The 23,408-nt window shown below is 44.9% G+C and overlaps 1 protein-coding gene across 1 annotated transcript in view; it reads left to right on the top strand.

Annotated features, from left to right (window-relative positions):
* Nucleotides 1–4,175: 4,175 nt before the first annotated feature.
* The window catches only part of LOC124370807 (histone H3-like), a 30,778-nt gene continuing 11,545 nt past the window's right edge, over nucleotides 4,176–23,408 (top strand). The window contains exons 1-2 of the mRNA XM_046829103.1: nucleotides 4,176–4,516; nucleotides 16,073–16,084. Coding sequence (XP_046685059.1) covers nucleotides 4,188–4,516; nucleotides 16,073–16,084 — 341 coding nt within the window. The 5' untranslated portion in view covers nucleotides 4,176–4,187. The remainder of the gene's footprint in view (nucleotides 4,517–16,072; nucleotides 16,085–23,408) is intronic.

Here is a 23,408-nt window from a genome sequence, read left to right as displayed (position 1 = left end):
AGTGGTCTGTCGGCCAGATAGTTGTAGTATCTGGTCCAGTCCACGGTCTGTCTCTTCCTTGGGGGTAGAAGTCGGTCAAAGTAGTAGGTCAGGTGAATAGTGATTGGGAGGTGGTCAGATGACAGGTCCTGAACAGCAGAGACGTCGAGTGGGGCGGGAAGATTACAGTGAAGTGCAAAGTCTAGTATGTCTGAGCGGTGTTGTTGTGGGCCGGGGAAATGAGTGGCTTCCACCGGTGCAGTCAGGGAGACGTGGGGGCGAGTGTCCAGGAAGTTTAGTAGTTCGCGGCCAGCACAGTTGTTGGCAACACAACCCCAGGATGTGTGCTTGGCGTTGACGTCGCCGGCCACAACTGCTGGGCAGCCCGGTCGGAGAAGTAGGTCGAGCCGTGTTCTCGGCGGGCTGTACACGGAAGACAGCTCCATCTCTGGTCCTCCGAAGCAGGCCGCGATCGAAGTAACCTCCGTGGACAATCCGAGGCGTGGGACAAGTCGGTGAGGGACCCGGCGGTGAACTAATATGGCTGTTCCACCAGCCGGGCAGTGGTGTAGGGGGTGGGGTGGTCGGTTTGTTCTGTAGACGAAGTAGTTGGGGATTGTGAATGGCGTCTGCGGTGTGAGGTGAGTCTCCTGCAGCAAGGCGATGTCAGTGTCGAATTCGCCTAGGAACTGCAGAAGCTCGTGCCGCTTCCCTCGGAGGCCGTTGCAGTTCCAGGAGACAATCCTGGGCTTCCTATCCATGGGAGACTGCGTTGTTGGAGACGGCCTGGGAGGTCAGCATGCCCGTCAGGGATTGGAGCATCTGCACCACCGCAGTTAGCTGGTCGATAACCTTGACGAGCAAGGTGTTCACGTCTGGGCGTTGGGGGTCTGGGACAGCGGGGCTTACTTGGTGGATCCGAGTGGAGATTCCAGGGTGGCCTTGAAATTGGCCTTTTTTCCCTGTACTCAAAATTGTAGACAGGCGGGGGCCGTTTCCTGATGTCAGGCTCGCGGGCTGGTAGTGTCGGCCGTGGAGTGTTCACCGGTCCGGGCTGGTCGAAGTCATCGGCAGTCGCCTGTTCGGCTCCGTCCCTAGTGACGTCAGCCCAGGACCGCCTAGGCGCCGACTCGGGGAACTCTTCCTCGGCGGGTGGGCAGTCAGCTGGGCAGGTAGGCAGGCAGGCAGGTAGGCAGGTGGGCTCCGGCTCCTGGGGCGGCTGGCGTTGGAGTGACTGGGCGGCTCGGCGGCAGTCACCTCCCTCGGCTCGGGCGGGGGTGGCGGAGCGCTGCGCTGGTTGGCTGCCGCGCTGCGCCAATGAGAGGCGCGCGCTTGGGTGGCCTTTAGAAAGGCCTCGGGCGGGACATCGGGCTATTTTGGGCTTTGAGGCGTTTAAATGCCTCACAACCCTTGTAGTTAGCATTATGGGACTTGCCACAATTACAACAGGTCCCCTTTTCACCGGCCGGTTTTTGGCACATTGCCGCATTATGTGGCCCACCGCATCGCATGCAGCGTAGTTCTCTACCGCAGTTGTCACTGCCGTGGCCGAAATGCTGGCAGCGGTGACACTGTATCGGCCCGGGTGGTTTCCTGTACGGCTTTATTTCGACCTTCACGTACAGGAGTGATGCAATTTTATAAATGTAAGTTGGGTTGTTTGACGATTCAATGTCGCGGTCACTGTCTGGCTGGAGTGTGACTACCCACAGCCTAGTTTTGCCTCTGCTTGTTTTGAGCTTGAAAACATCGCCCACGGCAAAATTTTTCTCAACAAGAGCATCGGAAATTAGTTCTGGGGTAGTGAATGGCGGTAGGCCTGATATTGTAACTTTCAGGGGTCGAGTGCCTGGTAGAGACCGCGTGAAAAAATTTACTTTGTTATTTAGCAGATAATTTTGGATGGCACGAAAATTGTCAATTGATGTTGTCTTAACAATAATTTCGCCCTTTGTACAGTCTCCCTTTTCGCGTTTAGGTCTCCTTTAACAAGTTGGTGAATTGCAGCCGCGTGTGAGTACCAACTTGGGGTGAAATCGATGTAAATAAGGGGAATGTGGGGCATTTGTACAGGAGGAATATCCATATCTGAAACTGAAGAGGCATTTGACATGCTGCTCTCAGGCCTAGAAGCCGTGGGGGAATTACAGATTGTTGGCCTCATGCGCTTAGGCGGCCGGAGCGGTGATGGTGAGAGGGGGAGGGTGGCAGGGCGATTCCCGCCATAATTTCGCCGTTAACAATGGCCAAAGTTCTTAATAATAATAAAGTCTAATGTCTAATAATATAAAGTCACAATAATATAGTCTAAACAGTCACATATACTCACATAGCACATTCACAGTTCACAAAACACTTAAACAATACACAACACATTTGAACACATTTGAAAATAACGGTCACTTTATACCACAAAGGAAAACAAGATAACTAAATTGCCAGGAAAACAACTAGCGTGGCTTCCCCTGGCAACTAACAAACAACACGGGTCGTCGGTCCGCTGCTCGCCGTCAAGTGATGGCTTCTGGGGCGCAGGGTCGCTAAGCTGGGCGTTAGCGGTGGGGGGGATGGCTGGCGCTGGTTAGTCGCCGCTCTCGTCCAATGGCGGGGGGGCTGAGCACGTGGCGGCTGGCCACGTGGCGGCCGACCACGTGGCGGCTGAACTCGTAGCGGCAGGGCGCGTGGCGGCTGGGCGAGCGGTGCGCTGTGACTGGGCTGCGCGGCCGGCCAGTGGGAGCGCGCCGCGCGCGGCTTGGGACAAAGGCTGTCCTTTCACCGGCTGCCGGCGTGCGGCGATGCCCGAGACTGGCCTCTTCTTCTCGGCCAAGTATTTTTGGCAGCCCCGGTAGTTAGCGTTGTGCTGCCCGCCACAGTTGCAGCACATGCCACGCTCTCCCTGGCGCTTTCCACATTCTTTGGCCTGGTGAGCCCCACCACATCGTACACATTTGGCTGGCCTTCCACAATTACCGGAGCCGTGGCCAAACTGCTGACAGTTGTCGCACTGAATTGGGCCGGCTGGTTTTTTGTAGGGTCTAATTTTTACACTGACGTAAAATAATTTGTCTATGTTATAAACTTCACTTATCTTACTAGTTTCACCGTCGGTAACAGATTCCGGGAGTAGCGACACTACCCAGAGTCTAGTCTCTCCCCGGCTTGTCCTTAATTTGAATACTTCACCTACTGCGAAGTTTAAGTCAGTTAGTTCGTCAAATATTTCTATGTCTTTTACGTCTAGCGGCAAGCCCGCTATAATTATTTTAGTAGGCCTAGTGCCTGGCAGTGAGCGCGTAAAAAACGAAATATTGTTTTCGGTTAAGTATTTTTGAACTAATCTGAAATTGTCCACAGTACTAGTCTTGACTATGTACTCACTATTTTTGCAGACAGCGTGGAAGTCTCCGCCGGTAATTTTGTGTATCTCGGCGGCGTGGCCGTGCCATCCTTGAAAGCTGTCGATGTACAGCGGTGGGATGCGGAGATTATTTGCAGTCTGCGTGTCCATGATGATGGAGGAGTGGGCCGAGGAAGCGCTGTTTGGGCGGGCTTCCGGCTGGACGGGGCCATCTTGGCGTCGCCTCTTGTTGGCACGTGGTCGGTCGGGGGTCGGGGACTGAAGCGAGTCCGCGGCAGTGTCCTCCATTGTTATACAATGGGCAGCACAAACACAACTCAATACACAATTTCACTTGAATTTATAAATAAACTGCTTGAAGATATAAATTAATAGTTAACTCTTCAAGCTAATCTTAGGTCCACGGCAGTGTCCTCCATTGTTATACAAAGGGCAGCACAAACATTGAACAATGACATTGAAGTTATAAAAATATAAAATTAATAAAACACTGCAAATAAAACTTGTACACGTGATACTTGATTAATTTAAAATAACATTTAACACTAAAACACTATATACATTTACTATTAACAAGCACATTTTCGCGATATTGGACAACAGCGTACCCACGCTAACTAAACAAAATGGCGATATTGCCAGAGAAGCGACTGGCGTGACTTCCCCTGGCAACACGATCGATACACTGATAAAATCGTCTGTTGTCGGTAGTTTTATCAACTCTGGCCGCTCTGTGATTGGCCGGTAGCGCGGCGACCAATCACAGTCGTTCTCAGCTCGTGCCGGCCCGTATATAGTAAATTGGACTTGAAATTTGAAATCACTCATTTTGGCTAGACTAGCTGACGATATGGCACGTACCAAGCAGACCGCTCGTAAGTCCACCGGAGGCAAGGCGCCCAGGAAGCAGTTGGCCACAAAGGCCGCCCGTAAGAGCGCGCCGGCCACAGGAGGCGTGAAGAAGCCTCACCGTTACAGGCCCGGCACCGTCGCCCTGCGTGAGATCAGGCGTTACCAGAAGAGCACCGAACTGCTGATCCGCAAGTTGCCGTTCCAGCGTCTCGTCCGCGAGATCGCCCAGGACTTTAAGACCGACCTGCGTTTCCAGAGCTCCGCCGTCATGGCACTGCAGGAGGCCAGCGAGGCATACCTGGTCGGACTCTTCGAAGACACCAACTTGTGCGCCATCCACGCCAAGCGAGTCACCATCATGCCCAAGGACATCCAGCTGGCGCGCCGCATCCGCGGAGAACGAGCCTGTCACACAAGCGTGCACTGCCGCTGCCGGTAGCTACGACAAACGGCCTTTCTAAAGGCTACAAAATATATTCAATTCGTAATACACGTCGTCTGCTGCCACAACACACTTTATCTATAATACATAAACATCCTATTATATAAGACGACAATTACTATCTCACACACAAGTGATCACTCAGATTCGGATTATTTTATTTTAATCTCATTTCTAAACTTGTTCACTTTATAAATTGCGACTAGATTAATTTATGTAAAGCACCATCTACTGACATTTCTATTTTATTATGTATTTACTAGTTTCATCGAATTATCACAGTTCCAATCATATTCACATATTTTCAAACAACTACTGTGTCTAATTCGTATTTTATTACCTATCGTGGCTACTTTACAGTTTTTCTTTCTATATTAATTAAGTACACCAACTTCAATATCTAAACGAAACTTGTAACTCTATTACTTATTTATTTTTAAACAATTGTAAATTCACTATAGATACTGTAATATTTACAATTCACGTGCCATGTAATAAGTTTCATATCAATTAACAATTTTAAAAATTACCAACGTATATATATATATATATATATATATATATATATATATATATATATATATGCTGATGACGCCCTCCTCACGGCCACCTCCATCAACCTGAGGATGGCTGGTGTCTACATGCAGCGGCAGCTGAATCTACTGGAGCCCTGGCTGCGGAGATGGAGGATAAAAAGTCAACGCTGACAAGTGTGAGGCCATCAACTTCACGAGAAGTCCGAGGCAAGCGAACAACCGACATCTGTCCCTCAACGGTGACAACATCCCTTGGAGGACAACTGTCAAGTACCTGGGGGTACTCCTGGATAGACGACTTTCACTGACTCCCCACGTGACAAGAGTGTGCAGCCTAGCGAGGAAGGGCTTTGCCAGTATAGGCCCTCTGCTCTACTCCAAGAAGCTTTCCATCAAGACAAAGGTCCTGCTCTACACGGCCCTGGTGCGACCGGTGATCACCTACGCGGCTCCTGCATGGTACCATCTCACCTGCAAGACTGCCAGAAGACAGCTGCTCGCAGTCCAGAGCGTCTGTCTTCGGTGAGCCACTGAGTCGCCCTGGTTCATCAGGAACTCCGTGGTCAGAGCATCGTCCAACATCCCTACGATCAGGACCTTTGTGGATGGCCTGACTTCGTCCTTTGAAGAAGCTGAGTCCTCGCTCTGGGAGCACATTCGACTACTACAGGCCCAGGAGGTCCCCCGTCTACGTCCTCCAACGGATGACTAAACTTTACTACACTTACTTTACTTACTATACTACTATACTGAACTGACAGGTAGCACTAGCTACTAGGGCTCTGACCCGCACCGACATAAGGCAAGTGCCTATCGGCAGACGCCGTAACAGAAGTGGGGGATCCACCCCCCACAGTCACAATCTGCCTGCCTTACTTCTTATTTTGGAATGAGTACTTTAGTGTAGGTTTGAACTTAGGAATTGGTTGATAGGAAAACCCTACTAACTAAGACAGTAAGGAGTGGTTGTATTTTTAATAATTATAACGTTTCAAAAATTCTGGAAATGAAGCGAAAGACCAATTTTTGTAGATCGGGAGCAACAGAAGAACACCTAATAAGACCATAAACCCCTCCAATTGGCCTTTGTCCAGCGGCACGTCGCGTCGGCCTGCTCTGGCCTTAGCAGGATTTGGCCTTGCAAGATTTACACGACTGTGATGAAGTGTGTAGATATCGATATATTACATACATCCTTTTTGTGAAGCAAGTTCTATGTTGCTTTTTAGATTTTACTAGGTATATATGTACTGCTATATAAAAATGGATAACTAAATGTCTAGGTAAGCGTTAATCTCGACAACGGAAGAACACAATTTGGCTAATCATGTTGTTTTAATATTCGTCGCAGTCCGAGGATGGTTTACAACAAAAGAGAAGCTAAAAACATTGCCCAAAATATTGAAGAATTCATGAAAATAATTAAAATATTTACGAAACGAAATCTGAAGTAAAATGACACTTGACAGTTATTATCATTTTCATATGAAGTTCTACAATTAGGCTGACACATCGGTTTACTTTTAAATAAAATGAAATATTAATTTAATATATTTTCTAGAAGGCAAAATAAAAGCTGTTTCACCGACCTCTTGACAGTTATTATCATTTTCATATGAAGTTCTACAATTAGGCTGACACATCGGTTTACTTTTAAATAAAATGAAATATTAATTTAATATATTTTCTAGAAGGCAAAATAAAAGCTGTTTCACCCACCTCTTGGATCACATTAGAATATTTTCCAGTAACCATCGCAGGAGTGTCTGGTACGCGTTTAAATATGTATGTCAATGGTGTCTCTGTTATTCAGCAGGAAATTTTATGTCAAACCACCGGCAAAAATAAAAGACGGAAAATGCTGAGAGCAACACTACACAGCACGCGAACCAAATCAACAATACAAAATATTTAAGAATAAAATTCTTATGAAGAGAAAATTGTCCGGAAGTATCAATAAAACTAAAAATAATTCTTCTTAGCCAAACAGGTGATAGCTGACCGTTAAGAAACTTGTTAGTTTAATATTAAAGTTAAACGCGTCAATACGAAACAAATATGTGTTCCAGTCTACATAAATACTAGAGTTTATTTTGCCCACATAAAACGTTCACAGACATAAGACCAAAAATATGTCACTCATATAAGGAGTTTTATAATAATCCTAATTCCGATGGGCCTTATATAGCTTAGTTTGGTTTGACTCACATAACTATCTGTTTTAAACATTGAATAAGCTCCACTACATTTCTTGATTAGGCAACATGGCTGCCTGCCTATAGCAAAGCACGAGTATTAAAAATCAGATTTTTGTGTAATTTGGTTGATTGTAATAACAATAATATATTGTTGCTTCTCAATGGACAAACACGCTCCTCGGTTTCTTTATTCCATGTGAGTTTTTTTATATATCATTTCAAGACTATGAAGCCAATAAGACGCAGAAGGATTAATTTGCATTGAGGAATTAGAAATGCTTCAAATCCGGCAAATTGTCCGTCTTCGGAATGTCCAGCAATGTCAGAATGGAAATGAACTTGAAATGAATCGAAAATCACAGAACTGTGTAGCGAGCCACTCTGATAACAATTCAGTTTGAATCGACCCGCTTCCAGATTCAATGTTTCAGTTGTATACAGTGACTATCATTGCGTTGGTATTGGATCTCGAAATCGAAATTAATACCATTGATCCGCCACCAGAGTCATTAAACTCATTTATTTCAGGCACATGAACAGATTCTATATATTTCTAAAAAAATATCTTAAAATGTAACTACTTCTTCCTTACGACTGTATTTGGGACAATAATTGTAGTTCGGTATAATTTCATGCCAACTTTCTAGGTAACAACAGATAATATAGAAATCAGACTTCTCATCAATAGATAGGTTTATTACATTTTATTGTATTTGGAAGAGTAACAATTAATTTTATTTAAGTTGCAGGTACAGGACCAAATATATCACCGAGCAGGTACATTGTTGCTAATGTTAGATGCAAATTTATTTAATGGACAGTTCAACCCAAGACATTGATCTCAGTTGTGCAAATAATAGATCAGTAAAGAGATCCATTATAGAACAACTACACGCTTTCCTTCACCTACGCAATAACTTGGTTACATTATTCAAACCAACACTACATATCATGCCATCCGATAGAAAGAATTGTAATCATAGCTGGTAAAACTACCGTGGGCCAACATGCAAGACGTTATAAAACACCAAAAACTGATGGAGTTGCTATTATCAGAGTTGTAGCAATTGTGGAGGCTCGTCATATTCTTTTTATATCGCTTGTCGATCGTTTTATCAGAAAGTATCTGTAACAAAAATCATGACCCGTTACTTTTGGCGGTATCCGTAATGTCTTATTTAAATCCGTGACTATTCCGGGATTCGCGTGACTGGTGGACATCCAACAAGAATAACTAGATAATTGTCGCGGTCTATCGTGAAATAATCTTATTTTTCCGTAAATTTCTTATCCCATGTTCAAAGTAACGTTTTCTTCAAAACATCACTGTTTTATTGAGTTTTATTATGTATTTTATATTGGTAGAAGACTCAATTTTCTACGTATATTTAATAAATTAAATTTAAATATGTTTTCGAATTAAACCCCTTCACAAAATATGATCTTGTAATGATTTATGGTTTCAATGTGTAAATGGTATTTTTACTCATTTAATATTGATTCTGGAGGCTGAAGTATTAGAGACCTTCAGACTCTTGTATGATAAGTGCTATTGAAATATCGATTGAACACCAACGTTATTAAGTGCTACGGGACAAATTTGTTGTCTTATAAGTCTGAAGCGCTTGTATATGCTGAGCCTTCAAATTGTCCTGTACCTTCTTGTCCTATCTGATACGGTTAGGACAAAAAACGTTCGCATAGGCTATCCGAAATTCCATTGATATCACGTTAAAATTTAGAATAGAAAGAATATCTTGTTAAATATGTACAATAACGTTAAAGTAATTAGTTTTAAGTTCTGAGTATAAGAGGTATGCAAATGTAATACAAAATGTAACAAAACTTTTTTTTAGACCACAACACTTTTTAATTTAATTTTTCACAACTTTAGCACTGAGGTAGCGCATCCTAGTTCTAGTTATTCTCACTTGGGTTCGTACAGTCATAAATGAATACCATAACTTGTATTTTAGTTCAGAAGTTATTAGGCCTTGGGGTCCCAAAAGACCTCTCCATGGTATAAGTGTTGGTGTTTTTTTTGAAGTGCTAATTTTGTGTTTTGGTTTTTTTAGGTCTAATTTTGTGACTGACATAAATAGATAGAACTGATTTTCCATGATGGATGGTAATAACTTTTATGGTCAAGAGGACATTCTTAACGATTTATTGAATACATCAATAATAAGTGACTTGCCAACTGAGGGCTCAGATGCAGAAGATCCTGTAATTGAAAGTGTTTTAGATGAAGATGAATCGTCTATTATCAATTATGATAGTGCCGATGTTACGGATATGGAACCTGACTGGGAACCTACAGACACGGAAGAACCAGACAACACAACCTCATTATCCCGAGTTAGAAGCAACTTAATTGTAGGTCGTGATAAAAAAACATTGTGACAGAAAGATCCTCCACCAACCAGCAGAACACTAGCTCACAATATAGTGACAAAACTTCCAGGCCTTTGTGGACCAGCCTTACAAAACAAACCTACGACACCTTATGAGGCATGGCGCCTATTGATTAATAATATGATAAATCAAATAGTAAATTTTACCAATGAAAAAAATCACTGAAAAAGCATCCAACTATCGTGAGGCTAATTTGAACTGCCAATACACACAACACGTAGGCTATGAAGAAATTACTGCATTCCTTGGCTTATTTTATCTATCAGGAGTATATAAGTCAAATCACGAAGATGTACGTTCATTGTTTGCAAATGACGGCACAGGCAGGGATATTTTTAGAGCTAAAATGAGCAAAAATCGATTCCTATTCTTGTTGGAGTGTATAAGATTTGATGATAAATCTACACGAGAACAACGAAAGGAAACCGACCTCGTTGCTGCAATATTTGAACTCGCAAGAAAACTACACTTGCAGCCAGAATATGACAGTAGATGAGATGCTTGTAAGTTTCAGGGTTAGATTCAGCCATCGCGTCTATATAAAGAACAAGCCAGCAAAATATGGCATAAAAATAATGGCACTTGCAGATTTAAGAACCCATTATTTTTATAATGGTTTTGTGTACTGTGGCCCTCTAAACACCCCAAATCTAAATAAGCTATTAGTACCAACAATTACTGTCTTATCACTAACAAAACCAATGTTCAACTTCAACAGAAATATAACCGGTGATAATTGGTTTTCGTCTGTGGAACTTGTTGATCAGCTCAAGTTACATGGCTTGACGTACGTTGGAACAGTCAGGAAAAATGAAAGGGAGTTCCCTGCATGAATAAATATGTTATATTATATTATTTTTATTTTTCCTAACATAAAGTTTTTTAATGGCTATACGTAAAACCTACTCGTTAAAAATAACATTGTTAAACTGTTCTGGTAATATCTTTTGTCTACGAATTGTTCTTTCCTGAAACAAAAAAATAAAAATTTTTAATATTTTTAAACATTCTTTAAGTTAACAATTATTAACAAATTTATTGAACTGTCCATGTACAATACGCCTAGCATATAATTTACTAACTGTTTAGCTTACTAATTAGTAAAACTAGACCATCTATCGCATTGATGTACAAAGCTAAAACTTTATAAGGCTATTAGCAAATTACTTACACGTATAATTGGCTTTCGAAGCTTATTTTTGCTTATACAATTTTAACGCGGCCGGCGAGTGATCTTTTCATGGCTGTTCCGATCTGAATTGGATACAATTCATTTACTAGGTCCATTGGTGTTTCCGCTGCCTTAAAAGCCCCAGAGATAACAAAACAAACTTCGGCACTTGAAAAGACGATCCTTGCACACCCTCACACGTGCAGCCCGGCCTACCTGTCATCACTGTGCTGATGACTCACATAGCGGATCTTAGTCTGCAAAACTGATGTATGCCAATCATTGATAGTTAGGTTATTATTTTTATAATTTTTGAAATCTGCATGTTATTTCATGAAAGAAGAGTTCCAACACGAATTTACTACGACTCCTTGACGTATCATAGAAATAAAGGGGTCAATGATGAATTCAACTGATATTTGTGTAATATCAGTTACTTATGCTTTATTAAAGTATAGTGGTAATAAAGCATAAAATTATATATACTACCAGTTACATGCGACTTCGCACGTACTTTTCAAAACCGAAGAAGGACGCCTTCTTTGTAAAAACATATATGACAGTAGGCCTACTTGATAGTGCCCTAAAAGTTTTCAAGTAGAAGTTGGTAAATATCCGTCACTTTGTATTTAAGTGACCATGTTTGAGTGATTCACAGCTTAAATAAAATTTTTACTGCTTTATAGTTGTTCGCGAGAGAGGAGCATTAATTTTAGGTTATAATCAATTGAATATCTGACACCACAGTAGAGTTTACCTGTATCAATTCCTCGATCAAGAAAATAATACACATATAGACTAACGGTTTCGGAATCCTACTCTAGTCAAAAACGTTTTACCTTCGGCAATTATTATCTACGTCCGGTCTAAGATATCTCTAGAGTTACTTTTAGAATTTGGCTTGTCCCAAAAAAGAAAATAAATACATACACACATAGGACTAAAAAGCTCTTTGTCTTGTTATATATAGGAATATAGTCTAGGAAAGAATGTTTCGTTTATACATTTTTCCCTTTAAGGACACTAAAAATGCTGTACATAACATGAAGGGAACTCCCCATTGTTGAGGTACATCCATTTAAAAATTTACATTTATAGTTTTATTTATCTACCGATAACTGCAAATGATATTTGGCCTTTCTAGTAACTAATAGTTAAATTTTAATCCTATGCATATTTTTACGTGACTGTTGCTCTAAAAGATGACGTTTTTTTCTTAGAGCGTACTTCTTCAAAAAATAAAATTAAACGTGAAACAAAGGATAAAATGCATGCACGTATGATAACAACTATATTAATACAGAGTACACTATAAGTATTTTTGCAATAGTTGCTAAACCGTCACGTATGTTAAAATAATACCGATGTATATTGGACAACGGAAGATACGACCTATCCCTTGTGCATGGCTGATCTGTTTGTGCGTTTTGAAAATAAAATATTCTCCACTGATGTTATATGTATGCCTACTTTAAAACACCTTTTTTATAATTATTGTTTATGTATCTTATTATGTATAAAAGACAATATAATTATAAACCTTTGTCATTTATTTGTTACAGGTCATAGGATGCTATTATAACCGAGGTACAATTTAATGTTACCAGTACGTAGTGAAAACAAGTATAAAGTTTTAATTTCATTTATTTATTTATTTATTTATTAATACATACGGCAATCGCCATTTTACAAACATGTTTACAACCTAGTGTTCGAAATATTGATAATACACTTTTCATGCATAGCCACTTACATGCGATATTAGTACTGCTGGACTAGCCATGGCTACAGAACAATTGAATATGGTATACATTTAAAGTTAATAAAGTAGAACATCAAAGACAAGATACAAAAAGAGATAACAATGGTCAACAAGATGATTACATAATAATGTACATGCTAAGTATATGCAACTTGTGCATCAAAGACAAATTGAAAACAAGGTAACAAGATAATAACTACATGCTTCATGCTAAGCGTGTGCTAACTGTAGTGCATGGGTCAAGCAATATACAACAAGACAAAAATCAACAAAACAACCACATGCTAATACTAATACTATAAGTGCTATAATTACATGCTATAGGTGTGTGCTGACGGTATAAACTATGAAGATTTAACAATGAAATGACAAAACAATATAGAACAAAAATAAACAATATAACAAAATACTAGCAGGGATGAGCAACCAAAGGTAGACTCTTGCTTTCAATGTTCACCATGCTCAGACACCCAAGAGAAGACCCCCCCTCCGAAACACCAGCATGGATACGCCAAAGAATTCCAACTGGTGGGCAGCATTTCCCAAACGCAGCAGACGTGGAATTACACTCTGGTAGGCGTAGACAGTCCGGTGTGAGTGCCTGGAGAAAGGCTGCAGAAGGCGGGTTGCGGCAGGTACATGGAGGTCTATGTGACGCAGGAGCTCAGGGCAATCAACCAAACCATTGACAATCTTGAATAGAAATATAAGGTATATATATTGAAATATAAGGAGCCACTCTTCTAGATGAAAGCGAAAGGATCTGATGCCGGCTTGCAATAACCTGTATATCAACATCAGGATAACGGATGCCACTTCTAACTCCTACCAATCGCAGAAAACGTCTCTGAACTTTATTTAGATGGTCGCAATGTCCAATCTGGTGGGGGGCCCAGACAGTAGAACCATATTCAACAATGGGACGAACAAGAGTCACGTAGAGGGTCTTCAATGTTGCAGGATGGTGTCATGTACAACCCCAAGTCCTTTATAACCGTCACTCTATCCAGTAACAAGCCATACAAAGAGAAGTCAAAGTGCAGCAAAGTTTTTGATCTTCCAAATGACATTACTTGACATTTATGAGCATTCAGTTGCATAGCATTCCTATCACACCACTGTTCCATCCTAAGCAGATCCTCCTGGAGCTCATGTTGTTGATGGATTGAAATCACCTCCTTGTAGATTTTAACATCATCGGCAAATAGAAGAAAGTTACCGGCTAGTGACTCCCCGATATCGTTTATGAACAGGCCAAATAGAAAAGGACCGAGGAGGGACCCTTGAGGCACACCCGATGTTACGCTCACAACATTCTTGGAGAGTGATGACGCAAATTTGACTTGAAGGGTTCTGCCACTGAGATAGCTTTGCATCCACAAAAGAAGAGGCCCAATAATTCTGTATTACTTTCCGTACTTTATTTTTCTTAAATGGCAGTTGAAATATTACCATATTTATATCAATAATCGTTAAAAATATTATTACCTACGGTTCATTAAAATAGGCTAATGGCTATAAAATAAACAACGAAGGGAATTTAATTTTTACGCATCCTGTTACGTGGCTAGAAGTCTAAAGTCTTCAACCAGTGCAATCCCGGTAAGTATAACAAGAGACATTGCTAATACAGTTTCCTGCACTCCTGATACTAGTCTCATTTACAAACGCAAGAGTTCGGTATGGCAGATATAGGGACAATGTTGATCGCCAAAATGTGATCTCCAAAGTTCTGCTAACAGAACCTCTATCTTTCTCTGCCCTCCTGATACTCAGGTATAACTGAAACGTAGAAAACGCAGGCCCCGCCCTCGCTCAATTCTATTGGTTTCTTAAATCAATAAAACTCCATTATGGAAGGGCAGTTTTTTATGTGTCGGGATGGTCGACTCTAGGCCGCTTGGGTGGACTCCGGTGAACTCTTCCTCGGCTGGTGGGCAGGTAGGTGAGCATGTAGGCGTTGCAGTGACTGGGCGGCTCGGCAGCAGTCACCTCCCTCGGCTCGCGCGGGGGTGGGTGAGCGTGGCACTGGTTGGCTGCCGCGCTGCACCAATGAGAGGCGCGCGCTCGAGTGGCCTTTAGAAATATACGCTGTATATTTTGATACTTTCTCGGGCTATTTTGGGCTTTTAGGCGTTTTAATGCCTCACAACCCTTGTAATTTGCGTTGTGGGACTTGCCACAATTGCAACAAGTCCCCTTTTCGCCAGCCGGTCTTTTAGCACATTGTCGCATTGTGTGGCCCGCCGCATCGCATGCAGCGTTGCTCCCTACCGCAGGTGTCACTGCCGTGGCCGAAATGCTGGCAGCGGTGACACTGCATCGGCCCGGGTGGTTTTCTGTACGGCTTTACTTCAACTCACGTAAAGCAGTGATGAAAGTTTGTATATGTCCGCGGGGGTATTTGATGTTTCAATGTCCCGGTCACTGTCTGGCTGGAGTGTGACTATTCACAGCCTAGTTCCACCTCTGCTGGTTTTTAGTTTAAACACATCGCCCACGGCAAAGTTCCTCTCAACCAGAGCATCGGCGATGAGCTCCAGTGTAGTAAATGGCGGTAGGCCTGATATTGTCACTTTCAGGGGGCGAGTACCAGGTAGGGACCGCGTAAAAAAGTTCACTTTATTTTCTAGGAGATATTTCTGAATGGCACGGAAATTATCGATGGTTTTTGTTTTAACAATTATTTCGCCTTTTGTACTACGGGCGTTTAAGTCACCTTTCACAAGTTAGTGAATGGCAGCCGCGTGTGTGTACCAACTTGGGGTGAAATCAATATAAATAGGGGGAATGTGGGGAAAGTGTACGGGTGGAATTTCCATGTCTGAAGCCAAAGAGGCGTTAGACATGCTGCTCTCAGGCCTAGAAGCCGCGGGGGAATTGCAAATTGTTGGCCTCATGCGCTTAGGCGGCCGGAGCGGTGATGGCGAGGGGGGGGAGGGTGGCAGGCTGATTCTCGCCATAATTTTGCCGTTAACAATAGCCAAAGTTCTTAATTAAATTATTAAAGTCTAATATCTTAAAAATATAAAAAGTCACAAATAATATAGTCTAAACAGTCACATAAACACTTAAAAATACACACATATTTGAAAATAACAGTCACTCTATAGCACAAAGAGAAACAAGATTGCTAAATTGCCAGGAAAACAACAAGCGTGGCTTCTCCTGGCAACTAACAAACGAATGATGTGTTTTCGTGGCGATGGCGATGACGACGGGATGACGGCAGGCAGGCAGGCAGATTGTGACTGTGGGGGGTGGATCCCCCACTTCTGGTAAGGCGTCTGCCGATTAGGCACTTGCCTTATGTCGGTGCGGGTCGGAGACCTAGTAGCTAGTGCTACCTGTCATTTCAGTAGAGTAGTAGTGTAGTCAGTAGTAAAGAATAGTCATCCATTGGAGGACATAGACGGGGGACTTCCTGGGCCTGTAGTAGTCTGATGTGCTCCCAGGGCGAGGACTCTGCAGCTTCTTCGAAGGACGAAGTCAGGCCATCCACAAAGGTCCTAATCGTAGGGATGTTGGACGATGCTCTGACCACGGAGTTCCTGATGAACCAGGGCGACTCAGTGGCTCTCCGAAGACAGATGCTCTGGACTGCGAGCAGCTGTCTTCTGGCAGTCTTGCAGGTGAGATGGTACCATACAGGAGCCGCGTAGGTGATCACCGGTCGCATCAGGGCCGTGTAGAGCAGGACCTTTGTCTTGATGGGAAGCTTCTTAGAGTAGAGCAGGGGGCCGATACTGGCAAAGCCCTTCCTCGCTAGGCTGCACACTCTTGTCACTCTTGTCGTGGGGAGTCAGTGAAAGTCGTCTATCCAGGAGTACCCCCAGGTACTTGACAGTTGTCCTCCAAGGGATGTTGTCACCGTTGAGAGACAGATGTCGGCTGTCCGCTTGCCTCGGACTTCTCGTGAAGTTGATGGCCTCACACTTGTCAGCGTTGACCTTTATCCTCCTTCTCCGCAGCCAGGGCTCCAGTAGATTCAGCTGCCGCTGCATGTAGACACCGGCCATCCTCAGGTTGACGGAGGTGGCCGTGAGGAGGGCGTCATCAGCGTAGAGCGACAGCTGAACTCTCGGAGCTACAGGAAAGTCGTTTGTGTACCACAGGTACAGGATCGGGCCGTGGGGAGTCAGTCAGTTTATAGAGTAGCCCCCCGTGCCACACTCTGTCGAAGGCCTTGCTGACATCTATCAGGACCGAAGTGGAGTGGTGCTTCTTCACCGCCGTGCTGGTGAGGAGGTTGAGCACTCTGCGGAGTTGAAGAGTGGTGGAGTGTCCTCTCCTAAATCCATATTGTTCGGTCCTGATAGAGGTGAAGAAGTCCTCAGGAAAACCTCGCCAGAATGATCCGCTCGAGGATCTTGGAGAGCACAGGCAGCAGTGAAATCGACCTTTGGTTCTCTGGGAAGAGCGGATCCTTGCCAGGCTTGAGTATCATAATCACCTTTGCACCCTTCCAGGTGGTCGGGAAGTGCGCCAGTCGTAGTCAGGAGTTTAGGATGCAGGTGATCGTGACGACCACCCAAGCCGGCAGTTTCTGGAGTGCAGGAGTTCCCAAGGAGTCCGGGCCAGGAGCCTTCTTCGGGCGGAGGTGACGAAGATGCTCTCGTACCTCGAGTGTTGTCACGGGGGACAGTGGGTCGTCTTCATCTGGTGAGTAGTCGTCCAGGAAGTTTTCAACCATCTCGCAGGTGTCCAGGTCGTAGACATCTGGGTGCGGGGGGAACTGATCTTCCATGGTGTCGTCGAAGGCCTCGGCTTTGTCGCCGGGGGAGTAGACGATGCCTCGTTGACCGTGGAGTGGTCTTATTGTCTTCTTCTCCCCTCGGAGAGCCTTGGAGACCTTCCAGATGCTGCCGACACCACCGTCAGCTTGGAGCTCCACGAAGTCGTCCCACGCGGCCGCTCGGTGTTCTGCCAGGAGACGAAAGCACCTCCTGGCCTGGCCGTTGAAGTCTCGCTTGGCGTAAGGACATCGTGTCCGCTGGTACTCCCGACGCAGCCTACGGCGAAGTCTTATCTCCTCTCTCAGGTGCTCAGGGAGTGGTGGATGAAGTTCCTTCCGTGAGAGAGGGGACGAGGAGATGGTCACTGCTTCCTGGAGAGTAGTGGTCAGATCTAGTACTTGTTGCTCTAGCTGGTCTGGTGATTCGGCAGGAGTTGGTGGAGGCCGAGGTCTGTCAGCGAGGTAGTTGCCGTACTTCTGCCAGTTGACTTTGTTGGGAAGTGCCGGGGGGTAGACCGGCGCTCCGTCGTCTGGCAGGTTGAATATCACCGGCACATAGTCCGACGAGAGGTCAGACACGGCAAAAACCTCGAAGTGTACGTGAAGTGATCCAGCTAGACCAACGTCAAGGATGTTAGGTTGGTGTTGAGTGTCGTAGTGGTAGTGGGTGGGATCCTCCGGAGCCAGTAGTTCTATGTGTTGGCGGCCCTCCAGGAAACGTTTGAGGCCACTTCCGACGGCGTTGGTGACTCGGCATCCCCAGTCCTGGTGCTTGGCGTTCATGTCTCCTGCCACAAGTGCAGGAGACATGAGAGAGCGGAAGAGAGAGCGAGTATATGTAGGATGGACATCCAGCAGGGTGAAAGACTACATTGACCTCTCAAGATGCTACAAGTGTCAGAGATTTGGCCATGTGGCCAAATTCTGCAATGGTAGGAAGGCGTGTCCGAGGTGCTCGGAGGAACACGACATCCGAGAATGCAAGAAGAGTGAGGACGCCACATGGAAATGTGTGAACTGCCATAGAGATGGAAGAATGGAGGCCAATCATGATGTCAGATGGAAGGAGTGCCCCGTCTACAGAAGAGCGGAAAGAAGATACCTTGAGTCCATTCAATATGAGGATTAGGATCGGCCAAGTGAACTGTGGAAGAGGAGCGATTGCAACGAGTGAGTTGGTCAAGAGTGCGAGAGAGAATGAGTGTGTGATTGTGTGTTTGCAGGAGCCGTATTCAAAAGGAGGGAGAACGTCGGTGCCGGGAGCAAGAATCCTGCGGGATAGGAAGCTGGGCGAGGAGCAGGTATGGGCCGCTGTAGCAGTCCTGGATGACAGAGTGGAACCATTTGGTAGGGATGAAGAGTCGGACGATTGTTGTATGGTTGTGGATGTGAGGATGTGTGAATGGGAGGTGACAGTTGTGAGCGTGTACTGCAAGGGTCAGGAAGATATCCGGACGAGCCTGGAGAAGCTGCGGAGAGTTTTACGGAAAAAAAGAGGTAGGAGGGTCTTCATTGCTGGAGACTTCAACGCCAAGTCAGAGGTGTGGTTTGCCAGGGATTTGAATGAAAGGGGAGAGCGTGTGGAAGAGTTCGTGGTGACAGAAGGTTTGGAAGTCATGAATGAGGCGAGTGAATGGTCGACGTTTGAAGATAGTAGGGGGAGAGAGTCCATCACGATGGCGACAGTGGACATCAGAAGAATCTTCACCGGATGGCAGGTCCTACCAGAGCTGATCAGCGATCATCGGATGGTGGTGAGCGAGGTGAGAGCCGGATGGGAAGGATTAGGAAGAGAGTTTGAGATTCCCAAGCGTTGGAACCTGCGGAAGGCAAATTGGAACAGGTTTAGGCAGGTGATGGAAGAGGAGAAGGCCGGATGGGAAGAGAGTAGGAGAGAAGGAGAGGAAGGAGAGGAAATCTTCCGACGGATAGAGGAGAGCTTGGGGAGAGCTGCGGATGAGGCAATCCCTTATCTCACAAGACGCGATGTGAGATGTCCGTGGTGGAGCGTCGTGTTGGAGGAGAAGAAGGTGAGGCTGCGTGCGACCCTACAGAGATGGCGAAAAAGAAGAACTGAAGAAAGAAGAGAGCAATACGTAGAAGAAAGAAGGAGATACGTCCAAGCAATAAAGAAGGCCAAGAGAGATCACTGGGAAAGGAAGATGGCGGAAGGTGAGGAGGATCCTTGGGGATACGCCTACAAGTTGATCTCGGGAAAGGCGAAGAAGGATGCGGAGATTGGAGGAGTGATGAAGGAGGATGGCCGGATCACTACGGTGGTCGAGGAGACTTTGGACGAGTTTCTGAGGATTTTGGTACCAGATGACATCATGGAGGGCGACGACGAACGACATCATGAGAAACGGGCAAGGATGGAAGATCCCAGCGAAGGAGAGAGTGTGGCGGACTTTACCCTCGAAGAAGTACAATGTGCCATTGAGAAGATCAAGGTGAGGAAGGCGCCGGGGATTGATGGCCTCAATGGCGAACTCATCAAGGAGGCAAAGAGGATCATTGGAAGTGAGATTCTGAGGGGCGCCAACCAAATCCTAAGAGATGGGAGGTTCCCAAGGAGATGGAAGAGGGGCCGAATTAAGGTGTTCCTCAAGAGTGAGGATAAAGATCCCAGAAAGGTGAAGAGCTACCGACCGGTCACTCTTCTGCCGGCTATGAGAAAGCTCATGGAGAGATTGATCGTGAGGCGGCTTGGAGAATTCCTGAGAGAAGGAGGAAGGATAGGGGAGAGACAATATGGTTTTACGGAAGGACGAGGCACGGTGGATGCGCTGTAGAGAATGGAGGAGGTGACGAACAACATGGAGGAACGATATGTCATGGGCATTTTTATGGACATCGCTGGAGCCTTCGATGGAGCATGGTGGCCAGAGATTATGGAGGTTTTGAGGAGTTGGAGATGCCCGAGGAATCTGTGGAAGGTGGTTCGAGACTATTTTAGGGAAAGGAGTGTGGAGATGGACATCGGCGGAGCAAAGAGAGGGAAGCTGGTGACAATGGGGTGTCCCCAGGGTTCTGTTCTGGGGCCCCTGTTGTGGAATGTTCTGTTTGAGGGCATCCTCGGATTGAACATAGGACCAGGTGCAGAGGCCTTGGCCTATGCAGATGATTGTTTGGTGCTGGTAGGAGGAAGGAGTAGGGCAGTGCTGGAGAGGAGAGCTGGAGAAGTCATGGCGAGCGAGAAGGTATGGAACAGTATCCCCTCGCCATGGAGATACCGCTAGAGAGAGCGGAAGTGGGCCACCGTCAATGTCTTTAGACGCAGTGTTCTGGCGGTACATACCGCCTCCAGGTCGCCACTCAGGAGCTGCCTCAAGGTGACGGCATGACTGGCTCACCCTTTCGGGACGTCAAGAATAACGGGCGGGATGCGAGGCTCCCTCACAACCTCCATCTCAGCGCCCGTAGTTCTATGGCACTTGGAGGGTAGGGCTGAGTTGGTCGTCGCCTGCCTCTTCCGCATGGAGTTTGCGGAGCAGACGTCCGGCCGGCTCAGGGCACCCTGGCCGTTTTTGACCGCACCATGGCTGGTCTCCGGGATATTCCGGACTACACCTGGGCCCTGATCTCCTGTCCCAGGTGGGTGGTTGCCTTTTGCAAGGCTAATTGGGAGGCGCAGGTTTCCCTGGCACCTCCTGACCGCACCATGGCTGGTCTCCGGGTCATTCCGGACTACACCTGGGCCCTGATCTCCTGTCCCAGGTGGGTGGTTGCCTTGTGAAAGGCTATATTTACCTTCAACTGGATAGTCCGTGGAAGTCAGGGCAGTGGCCGTTGGAGGGGTCTGGACTGTCTCCTGTAGTCCAGGGAAGGCTCCTGAAGGAGCTGGAGCCGTCAGGCGGGCCGCAGTGCCGGAATCCGCCGATGGGCTAAAGTGGCTTTTAATAAGGCCTTTTTTGGCGATGTCGCTGAACATCACCGCTTGCTGAGCAGTTGACTCTGGCGCGGTCTGGGCGGCCTCCTCGTGTCCAGGGAAGCTCCCACAGGGGGCAGGAACCGCCGGGCGGGTCACTGAGCCGGTCTCTGAGGATCGGTTGATGTGGCCGTTAAGAAGGCCTTTTTGAGCGATGTTTTCTAACATCACCGCAGGCTGGGCAGCGGACTCTGGTGGGCTGCTCCTGGTCTCCAACAGGCCGTGGGAGGTCGCTGGGGCAGCAGGAACCGCAGTCCGGGCATCAGGAAGACATTCCGCGGAAAGTCCAATGTGGCCTTTAAAAAGGCCTTTTGGGGCGCCAAAACTGGAACTAACTTTGGAAGCCGCGCAGGCATCCAGGAGAGCAGCCAGTGGCCCCGGAAGGCTTGTTTCTCCATCAGGGGGTGCCGGAGCACTTCCCTCGATATTCGCCATTGAGTTCCGGAGTGGTCGATTTTTAGGTGTTGTCGAGTCCACGTCCAGAAGAAGAATGTTTTCGGGATGACGGGAAGTCCTTGTCCCCTCTTAGGCAGCTTCTGTGCTGATTGCGCGCTTCTGTGGTTGGGCCGCTCGCTCGGCCAATGGGAGCGCGGCGCGCGCAGCGTATGACAAAGGCTGCCCTTTTACAGGCCGCTGGCGCTGGGCAATGCCCGAGACTGGCCCCTTCTTCTCGGCCAGATATTTTTGGTAGTCCCGGTAATTAGCGTTATGCGGCCCTCCGCAATTACAGCACAAGCCACGCTCGCCACGTGGTTTGTTACATTCCCTAAGTTCAAGTTCAAGTTCAAAATCACTTTATTCAGGAAAAATACAATACAATTTCATACATACACTCTTATCCCCCAAGGCGCAGAACTGCGCGTGCGGGGGAGCAGTTGGTGCCTAAATCCTTATTAATCATTATTGCTAAATTATTATTATTAAATTGCTAATCATCACACTATATACCGTACAATTTTGAGCGAAAGAACACATATTACATTTCATGCATAATTATCCGAATTCATAATTTTACAAATCACTATATTTGTAAAAATGAAATGCATACTAATTAATATATTAATAACTTTGATAAATAAATATTATAACAATTCATATAAGCAGAAATTATATTAACAACTTAAATAAATAAATATAATAACAATTAGGCCTAATATAGTCAAAAACATATTAACAATTTAAATAAATATATACATATCCATATAAATAAATAAATTTATACATTTACAGAGCAAACAAACAGTGCATGACATAACAATAAATCAACAAAAACAAACTATAATACAGATACAGAGCGTCAACCAGGCCAGACTTAGCGACAATACGAGTGCAATAAATAGCTATATAATAAATAAATATACATATATACACATTACAATAATATAACATTCACAACTATATACTATATAACAAAAACAATTATTTTATCAATCAAGAGGCAAGTTCTTGACATATTCCAGAGCTTTTAATTTTACCTTAGGTTTCTTTTCAAAAATAATGCTCTGCTCACAATGCAGCAAGAAATTTGTTGTATATTTTAGGACCTATATAACAAAATTGATGCCGACTTGATTCCTTGGTTACAAACGGAATTTTTAGTAGTAAATTCTGACTAGATCTTGTCACTCTATTATTTTCACAAAATTCAAATTGACAATAAACTTTTGAACAAACAGTATTACAGAGTATTGGTATAGTTGTTTAAAGGTTAAAATATTATTTTCGGAAAAAATGTAGCTCATCCTGTCCATGCGTCTTACATTGTATATTAATCTTAAGACATGTCTTTGATTCATAATTACACTATTTAGATAGGTAATATAAGTTCCACCATAGTGAATCAATCCGAACCTAATGAGACTCTCAAACCATGAAAGGTAAACATTTTTTTAACTGGTCGCTTCTTACAAAATTTTTTAAGTGGTAGAGTACATAATTATCCTTTCTCAACTTTTTGGACAGAAAGTCTATGTGATGGTCCCATCTAAGGCGCTTATCTATGTACAGCCCTAAATATTTAACATAATCTACT

The sequence above is a fragment of the Homalodisca vitripennis genome, unplaced genomic scaffold (genome assembly GCF_021130785.1).
Source record: "Homalodisca vitripennis isolate AUS2020 unplaced genomic scaffold, UT_GWSS_2.1 ScUCBcl_519;HRSCAF=2709, whole genome shotgun sequence".
NCBI lineage: Eukaryota > Metazoa > Arthropoda > Insecta > Hemiptera > Cicadellidae > Homalodisca > Homalodisca vitripennis.
Note: the sequence above shows the minus strand (reverse complement) of the source record. Positions and strands in the feature narration are given on the sequence as shown.